The following is a 23,145-nucleotide window of genomic DNA, read 5'->3' as shown; positions in this document are numbered from 1 at the left end:
CCTGAATTTCTAAACCTGATTCAAGAAACCAATAATATAATAAATAAAATCATGATGTTGGATAATTGATACTTTTGAACATGAGGACTGAACATATCACTTTGTTAAAAATCACATTAGTACTTTTCAAGGCATTCCAAATATCTTGTTATAGTTTAAGGGGGTAGAGGTGAGGCACAGAAGAAAATCAACCCCATTGCTTTCCAATAACACCTTGTTTTTGAATATAAAAAAAATGAACCACATAGTGTAATCTCTCATTAGGAGATTTTTGGTAACAGAAAAAATAAAATCAAACACCAAACAATAAAGTCAGACCACTGTAAAACATATTCAAAATAATATTCTCTCACAGTTCCCCAGTATGAGTTTTAAATGCTTGGAGGAAAGGTAGCATTGTGAGAGTAAGCATACAGCTTGCCCAAGGAGATACCTTTGAATGAGCCTACACTAATGTAGACGGGTTAAGTTTTGGCCAAATACTACATTAATGTCAAAACTTATTTGGCAAAGATACTAATGAATATAAAATAAGCCAAAAAAACCCCATAAAGATTTCCAGACTTTCAGGATTATTATGACTTGATAATTTTATAGTTGAGATTAGTCCTAACTGCTAAGATTTAACTTCATTGTTCTCAAGGAAAATGAAATGGTACAAAAAATGAAATATCATAAGGAATTCATGAGTACTAAATTTTTTTCACTTCAAGTTGCTTCATCAGCCATGTTCAAATCAGCATACACTTTCTCACATTATTAACATACTTTAAAAGCATTCTGATGAAATTTGGATGAGAATGAGATCTCAAGTAGGAAACACAATTGTACCTTCTGATGTCTGGTGAAGGACTGGAGTCAGAAGATCCTGGTATTCCTTTACTTGTGTAGGATTTCCTCTAAAAACTCCTAAAGGATAGAAACACATAATTTTACACTTAAATAAATATGGGACCAATTTGATACAATTAGTGATTAAGTTATTATTTTTCTCCAAAGAGTAAAATTCTATATAAAGTCAAATTACAGGCTTGAAATTAAAATTATAAATACTGAAAGATTAAAAAAAGACATTTATTTCAGGAAGTCACCTGATTTAAAAATTGAATTTTAATGCTTTGAAACGTCACTGAATTTTTATTATGGATCTTAATATTATACACATTTAAAAGAATACAGAATTTTATTGGTATGGATCACAACCTCTCCCTGCCTTACTAGATAGTTATCATGAGTCACTGAGCCTGAAAAAAAAATTATTTTTTTTACTGTCCAAATTGTTGATCAGCTTATCCAAACTTAGCTGGGGTAATCTGAAGAAGATATATATTACTCTAGTCTATCGGGGATTGCTTACTGAAGGCCTTTGCATATTGGTAGAACCTGACAGAACTTTTACTTTACTGGTACAAGTCATCTAAAAGCCAAGCTGATCCTCCATGTCATGATAAGGCACTCAAGAAGGAAGGCAGTGTGGTACACTGAAAAATGTACCACCTCTAGAGTCAGACAATCTGGGTTCAAATTCCAACATAGGCTTACTGCCTGTGTATAAAGATTTGTTCCTTTTTAAAAAATTGCTTGGGTGTATTTACTATGTTGTCAAAATGAAAAAGTGTTAAAAGGGATCATCCACGTATTGTTTGACCAGGAATTGCATATGCAACATGTACGTTATTTCAGTGCCCAGATAGTTTTCTCTGTATTTTGTAATATATCTTTCAGGCTGGCTACAAGTTATTGACCTTGACCAAACTGCTTAATTTCCTAGGCTTCAGTTCCTTCAACCACAAAATAAAAGGGTTGTATCAGATAGCTTCTATGATTTCTTCCAGCTCAAGATCTAGGAGATCATGATTTTGGCAAAGATTAACAATAGCATAGGATTATATTTAGTATTATTTCCATTGTCAAGAAATTCTCCACTCTATATAAATAATATCAAAGCATAGTTATCTTATAGCCTTCAGCCTCAACAGGTACAAGAAAAAAAAGTCTTCCCCATTACCAGTAGTTCCACTGGGTAGAAATGTAGTGAGCTACAGATGTGGAATGATTAATGTGTTGTCAGATCTACTTCATACATCAATTGGTTTCCCTTAAATATACTTTACCTAACTCTCCATTACAAGGTAGGCTTCTACTGGGTGGAGGTCATTGGCAAGTGATAGGTTAAAAAATAGTCACTAAAACATTTTTTAAAGTATCAAGAACAAAACATGGCACTAGGTAGGAGTTGAGAAAACATCTTTCTCCAGTCTTTGTAGGCATGGGGCACTACAGGTGTGGAATATTGCATATACTGTCAGACATGGTAGATTCAGCTGAACTGCTTTTCCCTCCTCATCCTTTTCATTTTTCATCTTTAAGTCATTATTCACCAGATAGAGGAACTAAAGGGATATATTCAGAAGTAAAGGTGATATAAAAGCAAACTCTATCAATAACAGCAAGATTAAAAAGTATTATGCTGTTGAGCATAAGATATCTTAGAGTTAGCATGATTTTGTTAGGACCAAAAGGTCTTTTCCTACAGGTGAATTATATATGCTAAATATTAAAAATAATTACTTACCATCAATCATCATGTAAAGGAAAAAAATGGGAAATTCACATTCAATGCCGTCAAAGAGCTAAAAAAGAATAATTCACTGTTTCAATTGCTGGAATCTTCCAACATGATTGTATATGGTAAAATATTATTTGTCATGCACATAAATACATATTCAATCATCAATCAATTCTATTGGACCAATTTTAGCAAAGGCACTTTTTTTTACAATCAGATTTCTTGTAAGTTCAAAGATAAAAATAAGGGCATTTAAACTGGCATCAGAAATATTTGAAACTGAAATATTGAAAAGGTTAAGAGACAAATGGAAAATTTAACAGATAAATATTAAAAATCAAAAAAGCATACACTAAAATTTCTTTTAATACAGTCAAACTGTAGCCAGCTATGAAATTAAATAAAATGATAAATAACTTGTCTACTTTTTCTGCAAAACTCAATGCATACTGATTTTTCCCCAAAGTGGTAATTTTATTACTAAACAAATCAGGAAGATGAAATTTCACTTGAACATTTTCTCAATTTACCATCTGCACTGATGAGGGAAAAAAGAAAGTACTCAATCACTTTAAAGGCTACTAAAGCAAACTCTTGACCATCCCTCACTCTCAAGTCTCCATACTGTTTCTTTTTTCAGGAGATTCAGTCTTCTGAAACTAGGATAGTGAGGGTCAGTAGGAAAAATATGATTTACCTAGCATAGAATTTTAAAGGTCTAAATCCTATTAGGTAAGGAACAGAGAAGATGCACATATGTATGCTTTTTACCTCAAGGAAAGGATACAAAATTAAATATATTCAAGGCATTATACTTAAAAGGGAGATGTATAATTAACCATAGAGGAAGAGATGATGCAGGACTAATTTGGCAACATTACAATCTCTTAAAATATTGGAAGTTCTACTCCAAACTAGTATTTATCATAGGACAAATTTCTGTGGGGAAAAGAAAGTAAAGGGGAAAAAAGGACCAATTCTCCCGAAGATATAAGAAGTCAAGTATGGGCCTGTAGGGCATATCAATTACACAGCATATTAGAGTACCTTAATTTCAGCTGGCTTATAATAGCGTCGATTTGGATCTTCTAGTGAAGTTCTGTATCCATCTCTTAAGAAACGCTTGAATCCATACTTTCCTTTTAATTTTCTAACAATTTTGTCCAGTGTCTGATTGTAGAGAACATCATCATCAAGGGCGAAAGCAGGGTAACTGATGCAGGGGAGAAGGGCAGCATCGGTATTCTGAGGAAACAGGGGGAGGGGAAAGGAAGGACATCCTTAGACTGATGCTATGTTTCAGCAAAGAACATCATGCCAGACTAATATAGGAGTTACATGTTATTATAAAAATGAGAGAAAAATAGACAGGTGCCATGAATAACTATAGCTGGAATGAGAATTATTAAGCAAACAAGTGCAAGAAGCTATCATCAAAGACGGTTACATGATTTCAATTACATAAAGTTCAAAAGCTTTTGTGCGGAAATAATCGGTGTTACTAGAATGGAGAGGCTGTTGATTGTGTGTAGGGTAAGTCTTCTCCATAAACATCTCTAATAACTATTTTACATCCAAGAGATAAATAGATTAAATATGTAAGGGAATACATAAAAATATGTAAGTTAAAAAATGCTCTAACAGAGAAAAAAGGATATGAAGCAATTATCAAAAGAATAAATGGAAACTCTCAAAAGCCATGAGAGAATGTATCAAATAGAAGTGAATTCAAATGAAAACAAGTCTGAAGTTTCACCTCACTCTGATTAGATCGTCAAAGATGACAAATCACGAAAAATAATAAATGTTAGACGGATATAAGGAGCCATAATAGCCGTGAATAAAGTGATGAGGAGGTCCAACAGTTCTGGAAAAGAAGCTGTAGCTATGCCCTCCCCCCAAAGTTATGCCTTAATGACAAAGAGAACTTAGAGAAACCTCAAATGAGTCAATATAATCAGTTATTACTACATGACATGAGTGTGTCTGAGAAGGGGGCAAGGGTTAAGCAATGAGTCAAGTGAGATAAATGATTAATTAAACAAAGGGGGTGAAATTACTTTCCTTTGTCACAAAGAAATACAAATTCTGGCTTACACAGGGTTTCCTGAAAGTCTTAGTATAATTTAAGTCTTTAATAGTTTATTTTAATCTTTAATAGCCTGAATCTGTAATGAGACTTCTGAGACATTCTGTATAATATCCATGTAATATATATGTATGTACATATATAGACATAAGTAAACACTGGGTAATAAAAGATTTAGATATGAACTATTATTTCAATGCTTAAAGGCTCTGTGATTTTGCTTGTATGGATAGTCCTTCTAATCTTTGTATTTGGTCTATGACTATGTTACTGTGTGTGAAAACATGGCAAGCCGGTGATGAGGTTCCATGAGCTGGGTTAGGCCAGGTCTCCCATAAGATATATATTCTCAGTTATTAGATATATATTTGAAGCTTTTTCAGTTCAGTAGGCCCAGCTAGACCATGCACTCTGCAGGCACAATCTTCAAGAATAGGCGACACCTCTACAGCAAAATGAAGCATTAAGGGATGACTTTGGTGGAGGGAAAAAGGAAAGGGGAAAAGTTCTAGTTTCATCCTTATGCTACAGTAAAATCCAAAAGAGGCCACTAAATCTGAAGCCGTCTATATCTCTGTTGCTATCATAAATAAAAGCTGTATACTGTATGTCATTTATTTCTTTTCAATAAACAGAAACGAGATTTAAAATTTTATTGTAAAGTAAAATTATAATAGGGGCAGGTAAGTGGCACAATGGATACAGCATGCTAGTTCTACAGTCAGGAAGATCAAACTTACTGAGTTCAAATCTGGCTGCAGAAACTTACTAGCTGTGTGGCCCTAGGCAAGCCCCAGATCCACTCCATTATCTCTGTCAAGAAAACCTCAAATGGGGTCACAAAGAATCATATACAAGCAAAACAAATTAACAACAAGAATAAAATTAAAACATAATTTTTGTATCAATTGACAGGTCTGGTTCTTCTAAAACTAAATGTCAAATATGTGCATTAACCTATCAAGAGATAAGAGGGTGTGGGAAAGTGTAAAAATGGTTTTCAGGGTAAGAGAATTAGCCTTGTATCCATAGTTTCTAGAATGATATTTAAATGAAAGAAGAGAGCCTATTCTGGGCAAAGCTGACAGTTTTAAGAAATGGATGCTAAAACTGAAAAATACAACGTGAAAAAATTCTTAGTATGTTCTTAAAATATTCTGTAAGTTACTCACATGAGATCTGGATTCTCTTGGCAGCAGTGAACACAGAGTCTGTCTGTTTCGATTATGGGCATCAAGATCCACAAATATAACAGACCAAGAACATCCCTAGAAGAGAAGATTAACGTCTTAATCACAGAGAAACAGTTAGGAAAAATTTTAGAATTGCAATAAGTGACTGCTATCTTTTAAAAAACATTTACTGATCTTTCCCTTTTATATCACCTTTATTTCCTAATATATTCCGGTCCCTTTCTTTTACCCAGAGAGTCATTTGTAAAACAAAAAATAAAAAAGCAAAAATAAAAACAGATCAAAAAAAGCAGTTCAGGAAAGCAAACCAATACATTAATTAACTCTTCACAGTATGTAAAGTGGCACCAAGTCTGGACTGTAGTTTTAAATGTAAATTCAAAAAGTAATGAAGTATGTAACTACTTAATGAGTGATATAAGATAGACAGTAGATTGATGGAAAAATATCTGAGGGGCTTAATGACAGTTATGTTAATATGAGCCAGTTACAAAAGGTTAATGCAAAATTAGGTTTTATTAAGAAAGGAATGGGGGCAGAGTAGAAAGACGCACATACACATAGCTCCGAACCCACAACCCATAGAACATCTGTAAATAGCAACTCACTGCTAATTCTGCAGGACCAGAGGCCACAGAACATTGGAGCGAAGGAGATTTCTGTTCCAGAGGGACCTGCAAACCTCTCGCAAAAGGTCCTTTGCGCCACGGACTGGGAGCCAAGTACAGCCCTGCCACGGCCACGGCACTGAGAGGAGCAGATCCGAGCAGGCTTCAGGGAGAGTCTCCAGCAGCCGCGCGGGTCCCTCCACCCACAGGTGACTGGGGTCGATGAGAGGGTCTCTTTGGCGGGTCGAGAGGGGAGTAGGGTGCCCCCATAACTCAGGCCCCCTTGGGAGGCAGAAGCGGAGGTGGGAGCAGACAGGGGCTCCCAAAGCAGGCAGGAGCCAGGATCCATTGTTGAAGGTCTCTGCATAAACCCCCTGAGGGAACTGAGCCTGAGAGGCAGCCCTGCCCTGACATGAGTACCTGAACTTAATCTCACACTGAATAGCAGCCCTGCCCCCACCAAAAGCCCTGAGGCTGGAAGCAGCATTTGAATCTCAGACCCCAAGCTCTGGCTGGGAGGATCAGGAGGTGAGGTGGGTGCGAGGCGAATATCCAGAGGTCAAGTCACTGGCAGGGAAAATGCCCAGAAAAGGGAAAAGAAATAAGACTATAGAAGGTTACTTTCTTGGTGATCAGGCATTTCCTCCCTTCCTTTCTGATGAGGAAGAACAATGCTTACCATCGGGCAAAGACACAGAAGTCAAGGCTTCTTTATCCCAGCCCACTCAATGGGCTCAGGCCATGGAAGAGCTCAAAAAGGATTTTGAAAATCAAGTTAGAGAGGTGGAGGAAAAACTGGGAAGAGAAATGAGAGACATGCAGTCAAAGCATGAACAGCAGGTCAGCACCCTGCTAAAGGAGACCCAAAAAATGCTGAAGAAAATAACACCTTGAAAAATAGGCTAACTCAATTGGCAAAAGAGGTTCAAAAAGCCAATGAGGAGAAGAATGCTTTCAAAAGCAGAATTAGCCAAATGGAAAAGGAGATTCAAAAGCTCACTGAAGAAAATAGTTCTTTCAAAATTAGAATGGAACAGATGGAGGCTAATGACTTTATGAGAAACCAAGAAATCACAAAACAAAACCAAAAGAATGAAAAAATGGAAGATAATGTGAAATATCTCATTGGAAAAACAACAGACCTGGAAAATAGATCCAGGAGAGACAATTTAAAAATTATGGGACTACCTGAAAGCCATGATCAAAAAAAGAGCCTAGATCTTTCATCTTTCATGAAATTATCAAGGAAAACTGCCCTGAGATTCTAGAACCAGAGGGAAAAATAAATATTCAAGGAATCCACAGAACACTGCCTGAAAAAGATCCAAAAAGAGAAACTCCTAGGAACATTGTGGCCAAATTCCAGAGTTCCCAGGTCAAGGAGAAAATATTGCAAGCAGCTAGAAAGAAACAATTCAAGTATTGTGGAAATACAATCAAGGTAACACAAGATCCAGCAGCTTCTACATTAAGGGATCGAAGGGCATGGAATAGGATATTCCAGAAGTCAAAGGAACTAGGACTAAAACCAAGAATCACCTACCCAGCAAAACTGAGTATAATACTTCAGAGGAAAAATTCGTCTTTCAATGAAATAGAGGACTTTCAAGCATTCTTGATGAAAAGACCAGAGCTGAAAAGAAAATTTGACTTTCAAACACAAGAATGAAGAGAAGCATGAAAAGGTGAACAGCAACGAGAAGTCATAAAGGACTTACTAAAGTTGAACTGTTTACATTCCTACATGGAAAGACAATATTTGTAACTCTTGAAACTTTTCAGTATCTGGGTACTGGGTGGGATTACACATGCACACATGCACACACACACACACACACACATAGAGACAGAGTGCACAGAGTGAATTGAAGAGGATGGGATCATATCTTAAAAAAATGAAATCAAGCAGTGAGAGAGAAATATATTGGGAGGAGAAAGGGAGAAATGGAATGGGGCAAATTATCTCTCATAAAAGAAGCAAGCAAAAGACTTATTAGTGGAGGGATAAAGAGAGGAGGTGAGAGAAAAACATGAAGCTTACTGTCATCACATTCCACTAAAGGAAGGAATAAAATGCACACTCATTTTGGTATGAAAACCTATCTTACAATACAGGAAAGTGGGGGATAAGGGGATAAGCAGGGTGGGGGGGATGATGGATGGGGGGATATGGGGAGGAGGGAGCAATTTGAGGTCGACACTCATGGGGAGGGACAGGATCAAAAGAGAATAGAAGTAATGGGGGACAGGATAGGATAGAGGGAAATATAGTTAGTCTTATACAACACAACTATTATGGAAGTCATTTGCAAAACTACACAGATTTGGCCTATATTGAATTGCTTGTCTTCCAAAGGGAAGGGGTGGAGAGGGAGGGAGGTAAAGAAGTTGGAACTCAAAGTGTTAGGACCAACTGTCGAGTAATGTTCTTGCCACTAGGAAATAAGAAATACAGGTAAAGGGGTACAGAAAGTTATCTGGCCCTACAGGACAAAAGAGAAGATGGAGACAAGGGTAGAGAGGGATGATAGAAGAGAGAGCAGATTGGTCATAGGGGCAATTAGAATGCTTGGTGTTTGGGGGGGAGGGGACAAAAGGGGAGAAAATTTGGAACCCAAAATTTTGTTAAAATAAATGTTAAAAGTTAAATAAATAAATTAATATAATATAAAATAAAAAAAAAAAGAAAGGAATGGAAAAGAAAGAGGACTGACATGTACAAAAATATCCATTGCAGTTCTTTTCTGGGTTGTAAAGACCTGGAAACTGAGGAGGTACCCATCAATCATGGAATGACTGAACAAATCATAACTAAAATTTTAATGAAAAACTACTTTACTATAAAAATAACAAAGGCAATGGTTTCAGAGAAATCTATGTTGACTTGTATGAACAGATGCAGAGCAAAGTGACCAGAAACAAGTAAACAATTTACTTTATAATATTATTATTGTAAATATGAACAATTTTGAAAAACTTAGGAACTATGACCAACACAGGGTCCAAACACAACTTCAGAGGACTCATGATGAAACATATTACATACCTCAGTGTGCGTAATGAGACAGATTTTTTTTTTTTTTGGACATGGCCAATGTAGGATTTTTTTTCCTGGTTATAGGTTTACAAAACGGTTTTATTTTTCTTGTCTCAATAGGAGAGGGAGAGAACTGGAGAGACAATGTACTGATGTGAAAATAAGGTTAAAAGTGAATCTTTAAAAAAGTAATAGGAACTAGGGCTAGGGAGATGATGGTCCTTTTGAACTCTACCCTGGCCAGACCATATCCAAAATAATCTGTTTAAAAGATCAAATGAAATAGCTGTAAAAAGTTTAGTAGAATGCCTGGTACATAGCAGGCAAATAATAAGTACTTATTCCCTTCTTCCCCTCTTTCTTCTCCCTCTTTCTCCATGCCACATTTGGGGAATAGTGATATCTAGAGAATTTTCAGAAAAAAGCAACAAGGATGTTGAAAGAAATCAAGCTTATGTCATAAGGGGTTGGGCTGAAGGGACCAGGGGCATGTGGCATAGTGACTTTAGTGAGATAGTTATATTCAAACATGTATAAGCTGTAATAAGGAAGGATCAGAATTGTTCTGTTTGACCCAAGAAAGAAAATCTAGCTCTGAGTGGAAATTGCAAAGAGACAAATATGGGTTCTATGTAAGGAAGCAGTTCTTGGCAATAACAACTACCCAAGGATGGAGTGAATTGGCCTCATGGGATATCCTTCACAAGAGGTCTTCAAATAAAGGCTGGATGGCCAGTTATAAGATGCATTGTAGTGAGGATTATTGTTCATGTACAGAATAGACTAAAAATTAACTCTAAGGTCACATCCAAGTCTAAAATTCTCTATTTCTTGCTCTTGGCAAGGCAGCAAATTTAATCGGAGTTTTAAATAGAAAAGAAAGGGAGAAAGAGAAAAGTGATTCAATATATCCATCAAGCTAGATACTACAAAGATTAGTTATGATGTAGGCAAAATAACAGAAGAGAAGCCCAGAAATTCACAGAAGAAAAAGTCCAAAAAGGGGAACTAACAATAAAACTTATTGCTTCAAATTTATGGATGACAATTCTAGTCAATAATTTCAATTCAATGTTTAAAAAAAAAATTTTTTTTAAAGCACACAGTACATGCCAGACATCATGCTGGGTTCCAGGAATACAAAACAAAAATAAAAAATCACTGTGTCTCTAGAAGGCTTACACATTACTAGCAGTAAACACCATGTGGACAGATAAACATATATTTAATATAAACAATACAAACTAAATTGAGAGGGGAAGGAAAAAGGACAAGATGGGATAATAAAAAGCCTGTAGGAGGTTGTATATGAGCTAAATATCAAAAGAAGATAAAGATTCCAAGAGGAAGAATTGCAAAAGGAAAGAATTCCAGGCATGGGAGATAACTTTGGCAAAGGCATGGGGGTGAGACATAGTGTGCTGTGTTTGAGGAACTGTATATATGACAATTTGGTGAGAACAAAGAAGGTTGGGGAATAGTAATGTCAAATCAATTTAGGAAGATAAGTTAGAGTTGGATTATAAAGGATTTTAAATGGAAGAGCAGGTTTTATTTGATCCTGGAGGCAAATCGGACTCACTGAAGCTGACCAAATGGGAGTGACTTCAGACCTGAGTGATCCTGACATAAGGTGGAAGAACAGCATTGTGTATTAAGAAGATATGATTCTATTAAGAAATCCAGGAACCAGAAAGAAAAAACATGGTGAAGAGCACTTAAGTTAAGATCAATGGAGGCAGAAACAGAAGGAATTCTGTCCTTGAAGTATACTACAAACCACCTGGACAGAAGATAATTGTACAATCTTGGCACAGATCATGATACATTACTCCAATTACCTACACATCTGTTTGAACTCTCTCTGCCCAAAGCAGGGTAACTAATAATTTCTTGCTATGCCAGCTGATTTAATCCTCCAAATGGAGGGACCAAATAAAAGAAATTCTATTCTCAATAACAAGGAAGAATTTGTTACTAAGGTAGGAATGACAGAAAGATTGGAAGAAAATGATCACTCCATCTCAGAACTTGGGAATAGGAAAGGGGAGAAAAGTTGTCTTAGTTTAGGAAAACAAGTTTCTTTCTTTTTTGAATTCTTAAAATGTCATTTAAAAATAAAAATATTTTCTTGTACAAAGAACAGAAAAGGAAAAGAGCATAAGAAAAGATGATTCTCTATTATATAGTTTTCTGTATATTTATCACAGTAATATCAAAGCTGCCTGCTTGTCTGTATGAATTTCCTTCTACTTATTTCTGTGTATTTCTTTCAAAAAATCTGTTTTTTAAAATTTTTTTGATTTTTTAAACATTATCATAATTTCCCCCAGAATCACTCTCCTGCCTTCATGTAGAAAGCTATCTCATAAAATAAAGAATATTTTAAAGATAAAATAAAAGAGGAAAAGAAAAACTCATCAATACATCAAAAATGTCTGAAAATATTTAGTGTGTCATGCTTATGGACATGTCACCTGTGTAAACATGAAGAGTAAGGGTCTCTTTTCATGTAGATACCAATCCATGTTGTTTGTTGTAATTTTGAAACATTAACTTTTTTTATAATTATTCTTTCCATTTACATTGTAGTCATTGCACATATTGTTTTATTATTTTTGATTACTTCACCCTGTATTAGGTCGTATAGATTATTCTGTGCTTCTCTGTGCTGATTGCTTTTATCATTTTCACATGATAGTCATATTCCATCATATTCACGTACCACTATTTATTTAATCGTTCCCCAGTTAATGGCTACTTACTTTGCTTCCAATTCTTTGCTATCACAAAAAAAGACGCTATAAATATTTTGGTGTATATGAGAACTTGCTTCTATCAATGGCTTCCTTGAGGTATAAATCTAGTAATGCAATCTCTGGGTCAAAGAGTATGGATATTTTAATCACTTTATCTGAATCATTCCAAAATGCTTTCCAAATGGTTGTACTAATTCATAGTTCTACCAGCAAATGAACTAATGTGACTATCTTCTCAGAGTATTGACGATTCTAATCATTTCTTGTCTTTGCCAATTTGCAGGTTCTGAGGTGAAATCTCAGGGTTGTTTTGATTTTAATTTTTCTTATTACTAGTGATTTGAAGCATCCTTTCCTGGGTTTCTTAATAGTTTCTGATTCTTTTGTTTTTTGAGACATGTTTGCTGATAGTGTCTACTTTTTTTGAGAACTGTTTCTTCATACTCCTTGATCACTACTGTGGAAAGGATACAAAATGCTTATCAGAGAAATTTGATAGTTTTTTTTACTCATTTCAATCACTTCCTTCCATATCTTAGATTCATAAATTTTGTTTGTAAAGCATCTTTTCAGTTCCATGTAATTACAGTTATCTATCTTATCTTCTGTAATTGCCTCTATCCTTTGTTTGGTTAAAAATACATCTATCATAGATGTGAAAAATCTTTGATATCATATTGCTTGCTCTCTGTGGGGAGGAGAGGGGCTCAAGAGAAAGAGGAAATTTGGAACTCAAAATCTTAAAAACTCAATGTTTAAAATTACTAAATAAATAATGGTTTTTAAAAAAGAAAGGTATATGATTTATTTCTCTCCTAATTTTTAATGGTATGATCTTTAATATTAAGGTCATGTATCGATTTAGAATGCACTGTGTATGGTGTCAGTCTAAGCCTAAATTTTGCTACATTGTTTTCTATTTTTTCTTGCAGTTTTTATCAAAGAGGGAGTTCTTTCCTACATATTTGCTTTTCAGTTTTTTGAACCTCTGCCCACTGTGACTGACTTCCATTGTTCTACTGATTCTGTCTTGTCTAGCTTGTTCTGTTGATTTACCTCTCTTTTTTTAACCAATACCACATAGCTTTGGTATCTTCTGCTTTATAACACAGTTTGACCTCTGGAAATGCAATTCTCCTTTCATTTCTTTTCATTATTTCTACATATATTGTATTTCTTCCAAATGAAATTTGGATTAAAAAATTTAAATTATTTTACAGAGCCCTACAAAGCAGACATGTCAAACTCCACACTCCAAAACTCTAGGGTGCAGCCTGAACTTTGCAAATTAAAAGGTAACTGGTAAAGGTTTAAGAAAATAAATAAAAATGCAATACCACACAAATAACATTAATTTGCAGTTTTTCTAAGTCAATATATTAGCAGGGATCATTTTCTATTTGAATTTGACATCACTCTATAAAGTATCTCTTTGATAATCAGGTATGGTATTAAAAACGTACACTAAATTTAACAGAATTGCCATTTTTACTATTTATGCACAGCTTAGTCATGACCACTGAATATTCCTTCAGCTGTTTAAGGTGTTTTTCATTTCTTTAAGCACTTATAATTGAATCAATGAAAGTATTTTGGGTGCTCTGGTAGGCTGATCTCCAGATATTTCATGCATTTTGTAGCTATTTGGAATGGTATTTCGTTTCCTATCACTTGCCTCTTGCAATCTGTTATTGATGTGTAGAAATGTCATTGATTTTTAGAGTTTATTTTGTCATTTTGTAGTCTGCAACTACGTGGAAACTATCATTTCAATGAACATCTTTGCTTATTTCTTAAGTTTTTCAAATAAATGATTATATTATATCAAAATGCAGATTATTCCTCTCCTTTCTATCTCTTCTCATTAAAATTGTTAACATTTTTAGAACTGGAAGCACTTGATGGAACAGTAGAAAGAGGGTGGCGTTTGGAGTCAAGAAAACCCAAGTTTAAATGTGGTCTTAGACAATCATTAGTTGTATGATCTGGAGCAAGTTACTTACTCTGTTTGCCTCAGTCTCCTCAACTGTAAAATGAAGAAAATAATAACACCTATTTCATAGGGATGTTGTGAGGACCAAATGAGAGAATATCTGTAAAAGCGTGCAGCGCAGTACTTGGCACATAGTAGGTGCTACATACAGGTTTATTTTCTTCCTGCTCATTTCTTTTCCTAGAACTATTTTTTTTAATGACAGGGAGTGAGGACATCCTTGCTTCACTGCTGCATTTATTAAGAAAATTACTACAGCATCCCTTGGTGTATGATGCTTGCTTTTGGTTAAATATAGATACTTTTATGATAATAAAAATGTCCCTCTATTCTTATACTTTGTAGAGCTTTTTAGGACAAATGAATATTGTACTTTACCAGAGACTTTTCCAAATAGATTGAGATAATCTGTGATTTTTATGTTTTAAAAATAATTATGCTGATTGATTTCCTAATATTGAACTATCCTTGTCCCTTTAATGTAAATCAAAAACTGGGCAACCTGTGTTTGAAAAGTAAATAATTTGTTTAGATCTGGTTCTCTTTCTAGGAATGTTCTGAATATTTTTAAACTGAATTTCTATGTTTTTTGTTTAATGTTTCAGCTCAGGTTTGTACAACATGTCACCCTGGGCTGCATCTTGAGCTCCTTCACTCTTTGGGAAACATTATCTCAACACCTCCTGTGGTTTATGGTAGGTGCAGAATAGTCTTGCATTATTCACATTTCCTTTCCTTTATATTTGAGAGTCTTTTTTCCTGGATGCTTATATGATTTGTTGTTTTTCGTTGGAATCATTAAATTTAACTGTTATGTGTCTTGGAATTTGTAGCACAAGGTTTGTATGTTGTTTTTCTGAGAGAAATCTGTGGATTCTTTGATTGGCAATTTTTTTCTGTTTTCAGAAGTTCTGGAAAGTTTCTTTGTATTATTTCGTGGATTAAGGTATTTGTGGATTAAGGTTTTTTAACTTGTCATTTTCTGCTACAATCCTTAAGTTATCACTGGGCATATTGTGTTTAAGAACAATAGGTTTTGTTCAAATAGAGAACATATTTTTTTCAGTGTTATTGCTTTTGCTTCTCTTTTTCCAGGTTGTCATCTACTTCTCCAGATTTTCATTCCCAATTAGGTAGCCTCTCTTTTATTCCTTTGCTGATACTTGCCATCATGTATTCATATTTTTCTATTATTTCAATTATTTTGCTGTACTGGTCATAAATTCTACTTTCATAATTCTTATTTCTCTTTTAAATCATTCAGGAACATCTTGTTTCACTGTTTCTTGGGGATCCACAGGGTCTCTGATTCATCAAATGTTGATTCATTTTCTTTTGTCTTGTAATATTTATGCATAGATGTCTGAACTTGTTTATCTTATCTGGAGGCCATAGAGATGGAGGCCACATTGCTTTTTACTATTAGCATCTTTCTTATTGGCTTATCTGCTTTGACTTAAGGTCTTTAACCTTGTTTTTTTTTGTCTCCTGAAATATTTGTAATTTCAGGATAGTTGTTTTTTTTTTTAAATTGGTTATTTTACCCAACTGCTCACTTTCTGATTCCTTCCCCTTTGACAGTATTTTCCCTTGGGGCTGTATATTAAAACTTTCTCAGCTTCCTTCCATACTTGATAATTCACATTTCATCTCAGTTTCTCATCTAAGAGATACCTGGGAAGGACATAACTGGTCCCAACTAAATGGCTGAACATTTTCTCTAGGCAGGCCTTAGATTATGGAAATACTTTGACATCTTGCCCCATTTCCCATTTTTTTTTATTCTCTAGCTAAAAACTATTGTAGTAAAAACACTGCATTCCTATCCAGAGAAACCAAGAGCCTTTTGGTTTCCTGCAGCCTTGGGAAAAGGGCAGAGGAGGTACAACTGAATTCTGTGTGTTTTTAGTGCTTGGGGGAAAGTTTAGTTTTTTACATGCATGGTTCTTGTTTCTTTTGGGGATTTATAGTAATGCTATCTCTAGGTAGAAGAGGACATAGAGTTCAGTAGCTTTGGGGGATTTGTTTCAAATTGCTTTTCAGAATGGTTGGTCTATTATATGCCGTTCCTTTCAAGCCCCCTCTAAGAACTGTAACTTTCCCATTTGACATCTTTACCAATCTGAAGGGTATGAAGTAGAACCACAAAGATATTTTAATTTGTATTTCTCTTATTATAAGTGATTTGGAACATTTTAACCATATTGACTGTTGATAACATTTCTTCCTATGAGAACTACCTCATCATATCCTTTAACCACTGATTTATTATGGAATGCCTCTTTTTCTTACATATTTATATTAATTTTCTACATATTTTAAATATCAGATCCTTACCAGAGAAATTTTCTACAAAGAGTTTTCCCTGGGTAACTGCTTCCCTTCTAATTTATAAATGCATTGATTTTGCTACCACAAAAACTGTGATTCTTCTTGTTTCTGGTTTGGTCATTTTTGTGAAAAATATCTCCTCTTTCTCTTCTATTTTACTTATATGACCTTTCATTTTTAAGTCATTTATTCATTTGTAAGATATTGTAGCATATGGAATGCAATGTTGGTCTAAGTTGAAGTTCTGCTTTCCAATTTTTCTAAAAGTTTTTAATTTAATAGTGAGTTCTTACCAGGAGTTGGTAGTACTGTGCTTATAAAATATCATGTTACATTGATTGCTTCTGGGTCTCATTCTTTCTCATAATCCATATCCAACTGGTTGCCAAGTTTTTGCCAATTTTATTTTTTGTTAAAATTTGCTGTGTACAATCCTGTTCTCTCCTTTGACATTGCCAACCCCCGTGATCGAAGCCCTCATCACCTCATTCCTTGTTGCAATACCCTTCTGATTAATTTCCCCACCTCAAGTTTCTCTCCACTCTAGTTCATCCTCCACTCAGCGATTAAATTTATCTTAATTAAGCATAGGTTTGATCCCACCCCCTTACCATGCAATGAACAGTGACACTGTATCCTTGGTCTCCTCCCCTGAACAAGACACTCCATCTTCCAACTTGATTTTCACTGGCTGTCCCCAATGCCTGGACTTCTCTCCAACTATACCTTTGTTTCTTCCTGTCCTTGACTTCCTTCATGTGACAGTTAAAACATTATCTTTTACAAGAGACTTTCCAAATCCTCCTTAATGCTAGTGTCTTCCCTCAGATGATTATCTTCAGTTTACAATGTACATATCTTGTTATACCTATCTGTTTGCATGTTGCTTTTCTAATTACACTGGGAGCTCTCTAAGTGTGGGGAATGTATTTTTAAAAAACATAAACTGCCCAGATTAAAAGAAGAGGAAGTAAAATACTTAAATAATCCCATCTCAGAAAAAGAATTGAAGAAGCCATCAATGAAGAAGCCCTAGGAAAAAATCTTCAGGGCCAGACTGATTTACAAGTGAATTGTATTAAACATTTAAAGAACAGTTAATTCCAGTACTATATAGACTATTTGAGAAAATTGGCAAAGAAGGAGTCCTACCAAATTTTTTTTATGATATAAATATAGCTCTGATACCTAAACTGGGAAGAGCCAAAACAGAAAAAGAAAAATATAGGCCAATTTCCCTAATGAATATAGATGTAAAAATTTTAAATAAGATATTAGCAAAAACATTATAGCTACTTATCATGAGAATAATATACTATGATCAGGTGGGACTCATACCAGGAGTGTAGGGCTGGTTCAATATTAGGAAAACTATCAGCATTATTGATCATATCAAGAACAAAACTAACAGAAACCATATGATTTATCTCAATAAATGCAGAAAAAGCTTTTGAACAAAATACAATACCCATTTCTACTGAAAACACTGGAGAGCTTCAGAATAAATGGAGTCTTCCCTGAAATAATGAGTAGCATCTGCCTAAAACCATCAGGAAGCATTATATGTAATGGGGACAAGCTAGATGCATTTACAACAAAATCAAAGGTGAAACAAGGATGTCCATTATCACCACTATTATTCAGTATGGTACTAGAAATGTTAGCTTTCGCAATAAGAGATGAAAAAGAAATTGAAGGAATTAGAATAGGCAAAGAGAAAATTTATCACACTTTGAAGATGATATGATGGTATACTTAGAGAATCCCAGACAATCAAGTAAAAAACTACTTAAAATAATAAACAACTTTGGTAAAGTTGCAGGCTGGAAAATAAACCCATATAAATCATCAGCATTTCTATATATCACTAACAAAGTGAACAACAAGAGATAGCAAGAGAAATCCCATTTAAAGTTATAGGAGACACTATAAAATATTTGGGAGTCTACCTGCCAAAATAAACCCAAGGACTGTATGAACACAATTACAAAACACAAAGCATTTTTCGCACGAATAGAGTCAGATCTACATAATGGTGCTTGTGGGTAGGCCAAGCTAATATAATGAAAAAGACAATTCTACACAAATTAATTTACTTGTTCAGTGCCACACCAATCAGACTACCAAAAAATTATTTCCCACAGCTAGAAAAAAATAATATCAAAATTCATAAGGTGCAGAATATCAAGAGAATTAATGAAAGGAAATGATAGGGAAGGTGACCTAGCCATACCAGATCTAAAATTGTATTATAAAGCAGCAATCACCAAAACCACTTGGTACTGGCTAAGAAATAGAGGGGTAGATCAGTGGAATAGGTTAGGTATACAAGACAGAGTAGTCAATGATTATAACAGTCAACTGTTTGATAAACCCAAGGACCAGAGCTTCTGGAACAAGAATTCACTGTTTGACAAAAACTGGTGGGAAAACTGGATAATAGTGTGGCAGAAACTGGGCACAGATAAATGCCTGACACTGTACACCAGACTAAAGTCCAAATGGGTAAATGATCTGCATATAAAGGCTGATAACATAAACAAATTAGAGAAGCAAGGGATAGTTTATTTCTCATATTTATGGAGAATAGAGAGATTTATGACCAAACAACAGACAGAGAACATTATGAAATACAAAATGGATAGTTTTGATTACATTAAATTGTAAAGGTTTTGCACAAACAAACAAAATGCAACCAACATTAGGAAGGAAGTAGAAAACAGAAAGAAGTTTTACAATTAGTATATATGATAAAGGCCTCATTTCTAAAATATAGAGAGAACTGAGTTAAATTTACAAGAATACAAGTCATTCCCCAATTGATAAATGGTCAAAGGATATGAACAGGCAGTTCTCAGAGGAAGAAACTAAAGCAATCTATAGTCATACAAAAGTGCTCTAAATCAGTACTGACTGGGAAAATGTAAAACAAAACATCACATCATAGCTTTCAAACACAAGAATCAAGAGAAGCATGAAAAGGTAAACAGGAAAAAGAAATCATAAGTTCAACTAAAGTTGAACTGTTTACATTCCTACATGGAAAGATAATATTTGTAACTCTTGAAACTTCTCTCAGTATGTGGGTAGTTGGTGGGATTATACACACACACACACACACACACACACACACACACACACACACACATACAGAGAGAGAGAGAGAGAGAGAGCAAGTGAGCACAGGGTGAGCTGAATAGGAAGGGATCATATCTAAAAAATAAAATTAAGGGGTGAGAGAGGAATATTTTGGGAGGAGAAAGGGAGAAATGGAATGGGGCAAATTCTCTCTCATAAAAGAAGCAAGAAAAAGCGTTTTCAGTGCAGGAAAGAAGGGGGGAGGTGAGAGGGAAAAAGTGAAGCTTATTCTCATCACATTTGGCTCAAGGAAGGAATAACATGAACACTCAATTTGGTATGAAAACCTTTCTTACAATACAGGAAAGTAGGGGAGAAGGGGATAAGCAGGGTGGGGGAGATGATGGAAGGGAGGGCAAATGGGAGGAGGGAGCAATTAGAAGTAAACACTCTTGGGGAGGGACAAGGTCAAAAGAAAGAATAGAAGAATGGGGGGTAGGATAGGATGGAGGGAAATAATGTTAGTCTTACACAACATGACTGTTATGGAAGTCATTTGCAAAACTACACTTATATAGCCTATATTGAATTGCTTGCTTTCTCAGTGGGAATGGGAGGGGAGGGAGGAAGGAAGAGAAGTTGGAACTCAAAGTTTTTGGAACAAATGTTGAGAATTATCTTTTCATACAACTGGGAAATATGAAATATAGGTAATGGAGTACAGAAATTTATCATGCCCTACAGGACAAAAGAGAAGATGGGGATAAGGGAAGGGAGGGGTGTTAGAAGGGAGGACAGATTGGTAGAAGGGGTAATGAGAATGCTCAGCATTTTGGGGTGGGGGTAGGGGAGAGATGGGGAGAAAATTTGGAACTCAAAATTTTATGGAAATGAATGTTGAAAACTTAAACTAAATAAATAAAAAATAAAAAAAATGGGGGTTGTTCTTTACCTTTCTATTTCCAGTGCTTAGCACAGTACCTGGCACATAGTGAGCATGTAATAAATAGATGTTGAATGACTAATGTGAAAATATGTTTAATACATTTGTACATGTATAACATACATTAGATTGTCTGTCATCTTAGAGAAGGGGAAGGGAAGGAAGGGAGAAAAAATTTGCAACTCAGAATCTTATAAAAATGAATGTTGAAAATTATCATACAAAACTGCAAAAAATAAAATGCTGCTGTTAAGTGGAAAAATTAATATTTGTTGACAGATTGTGTATCTAAAATCTGTTACCTTTTCAACTTTTCTGTTTATTTTAACCACTAAAAAAAAGTTTTGATGATTATTGCTTAATAATATCGTGTGACATCAGATGCTACAAGGTCTTCTTCCCTTTTTTTCATTATTTCATTTAACATTCTTGGCCCTCTGTTTCTCCAAATTAGTGTTGTTTTTTCTAAGCAATTATTTCGGAGTTTTTCATAGTATGGTTCTGAATCTATACATTATTTAGGTAGGGTTGTTATCTCTATTATGTTGCTACTGTTAAAATATGAGCAATTAATTTCTCTACTTATTTAAGCTTTCCTTTATTTCTGGAAGTGTTTTGTATAGTTCTAGTCATATAGTTCCAATGAGTTTCTGAATATATTTCAAATATTCAACAGTTATTTTGAATGGAATTTTTTCTATTTCTTTTTGCTGATATTACTGGAAAATATGAGAAAATTGATAGTTCTGTAAGTTTGTTTCATAACCTGCTACTTTACACAAGTTATAAATTGTTTCAATTTATATTAGCTGGATCTCTAGAGTTCTTTAAGTACACCATAATATCATTTGCCAAGAGCTATAATTTTGCTTCCTCTTTGCCAATGCTTACTCTCTCAGTTGCTTTTTCTTGTCTTATTGCTATAGTTAGCATTTCCAGAAGTATATGAAATAATAGTGGAGATGGTAGAAATTCTTACTTTATCCAATAACTTTCTGGAAAGGTCTGTGCATTACAAAGAATGCTGACTCTTGATTTTAATAAATACTATTTACCAAATAAAGGAAAGATCTACTTATTCCTATACTCATTAGTGATTTTAATGTAATGTGTGTTAGATTTTTGTCAAAAGCATTTCCTGTAACTAATAATACAACTTCATAATTTTTTTGTCTTTGTAATTAATGTTCTCTATTATCTTTATTGTTTTCCTAATATTGAACCAAACATGAATACCTGGTATAAACCCAATCTGGTTACAGTATGTGCTTTTGTTTTTCAATTTTGCTGTAACATCTTTGCTAGTATTTTATTCAATATTTTTGCATCCATATTCATTAGACATATTGCCTATAATTTTCTTTCTCTGCTATAGCTCTCTGTGGTTAAATGAATAGGACCATATTTGTCTAAGAGAAGAAATTTCATAGGATCATTTCTTTCCTTGCTTTTTCAAGCAAATTATGTAATATTGGAATTAATTGTTCTATAAATGTTTGATAGCATTCATCTGCAAATCTAACTTGTTCTGAGGAGGGAGGAGTTGGTATAAGGACAAGGGACAACAGGGGATTTTGCTTCTGTTTTCTCGGACAAGAAGAAAGATCTTTGGTCTGCAAACGGTTGAATAGGAATGGATAGAATATGGATAGAAATTTAAGATCAATAGGGAGTTAGCAAGAGATCATATTGCTGCCCTTAATGAATTCAAGTCACCTGTATGAACTAAAGTACTGTGAGAACTGGCAAATACAGATATTGAACCATTGTCAGTAGTCTCTGAAAAGTCATTGAAAATGAGAGAAAATCAGGACAAAAGAAGGGTAAATGCTAACTTGATTTAAAAAAAAAGAGAGAGAGAGAAGAGAATGAAATGGCCAACTATAGACCAGTGAGTGTGATTTTGATACTTAGATTTCTGTAATGTATATATACCAGGGTAGTGAACATCTAGAAAAGAACTGGAAATGAATCTACAAGGCTTTACCAAGAAAGGACTGTAACAGAATAATCTTATTCTTTTTTGAGATACTCACTAGAATGTATCAAGCAAATGCTACAGACAGTTTTTCTAAATTTTAGTGGAATATTTAACAAAATTTTCATATTGTTCTTTTGGACAAGATGGAGGGAAATAAACTTGATGATAATATATTTAGGAGTCAGTGAGCAAGCAATTGTTGAGTGATTATTATGTACTAGAGGATTCAAGTTTGATTTAATGGTCAGATCCCCAAAATATTAATGGGCTCTACGTAAACTTGGAAGAAAGTCTGTAGTCAGAATGCTTAACTCACTAATGAATAACATGCAAATTGATAGAGTTGGGAACCAAAAATATCTGAGCAGGTTAAAGCAATGGACTAAATCTAATTAGATAAATTTAATAAAGATAAATGTAAATTCTTATGTCTGTTTAAAATCTTGACTTCACAAATAAAGAAGGGAGCGATATGTCTAGAAAACCTTTTGAATAGGAAATATCTTGGGGTTCTGAAACTGTAAGCTCAAAATAAGTAAATGACATATGACCAATGGAGAAATT

At 34.5% G+C, this 23,145-nt stretch overlaps 1 protein-coding gene across 4 annotated transcripts in view; it reads right to left on the bottom strand.

Moving 5' to 3' along the window:
- Positions 1-23,145, bottom strand: part of PHKB (phosphorylase kinase regulatory subunit beta) — a 248,296-nt gene that overhangs the window by 106,905 nt on the left and 118,246 nt on the right. For all 4 annotated transcript variants that reach the window (XM_072632135.1, XM_072632137.1, XM_072632134.1 and 1 more), the window contains 4 exons: positions 5,831-5,926; positions 3,617-3,814; positions 2,576-2,633; positions 832-909 (listed from right to left, as the gene is read on the bottom strand). In XM_072632135.1, the coding sequence (XP_072488236.1) occupies positions 832-909; positions 2,576-2,633; positions 3,617-3,814; positions 5,831-5,926 (430 nt within the window). The remainder of the gene's footprint in view (positions 1-831; positions 910-2,575; positions 2,634-3,616; positions 3,815-5,830; positions 5,927-23,145) is intronic.

The sequence above is a fragment of the Notamacropus eugenii genome, chromosome 1, assembly GCF_028372415.1.
Source record: "Notamacropus eugenii isolate mMacEug1 chromosome 1, mMacEug1.pri_v2, whole genome shotgun sequence".
NCBI classification, from domain to species: domain Eukaryota; kingdom Metazoa; phylum Chordata; class Mammalia; order Diprotodontia; family Macropodidae; genus Notamacropus; species Notamacropus eugenii.
This window is presented reverse-complemented; position numbering and strand designations above follow the sequence as displayed.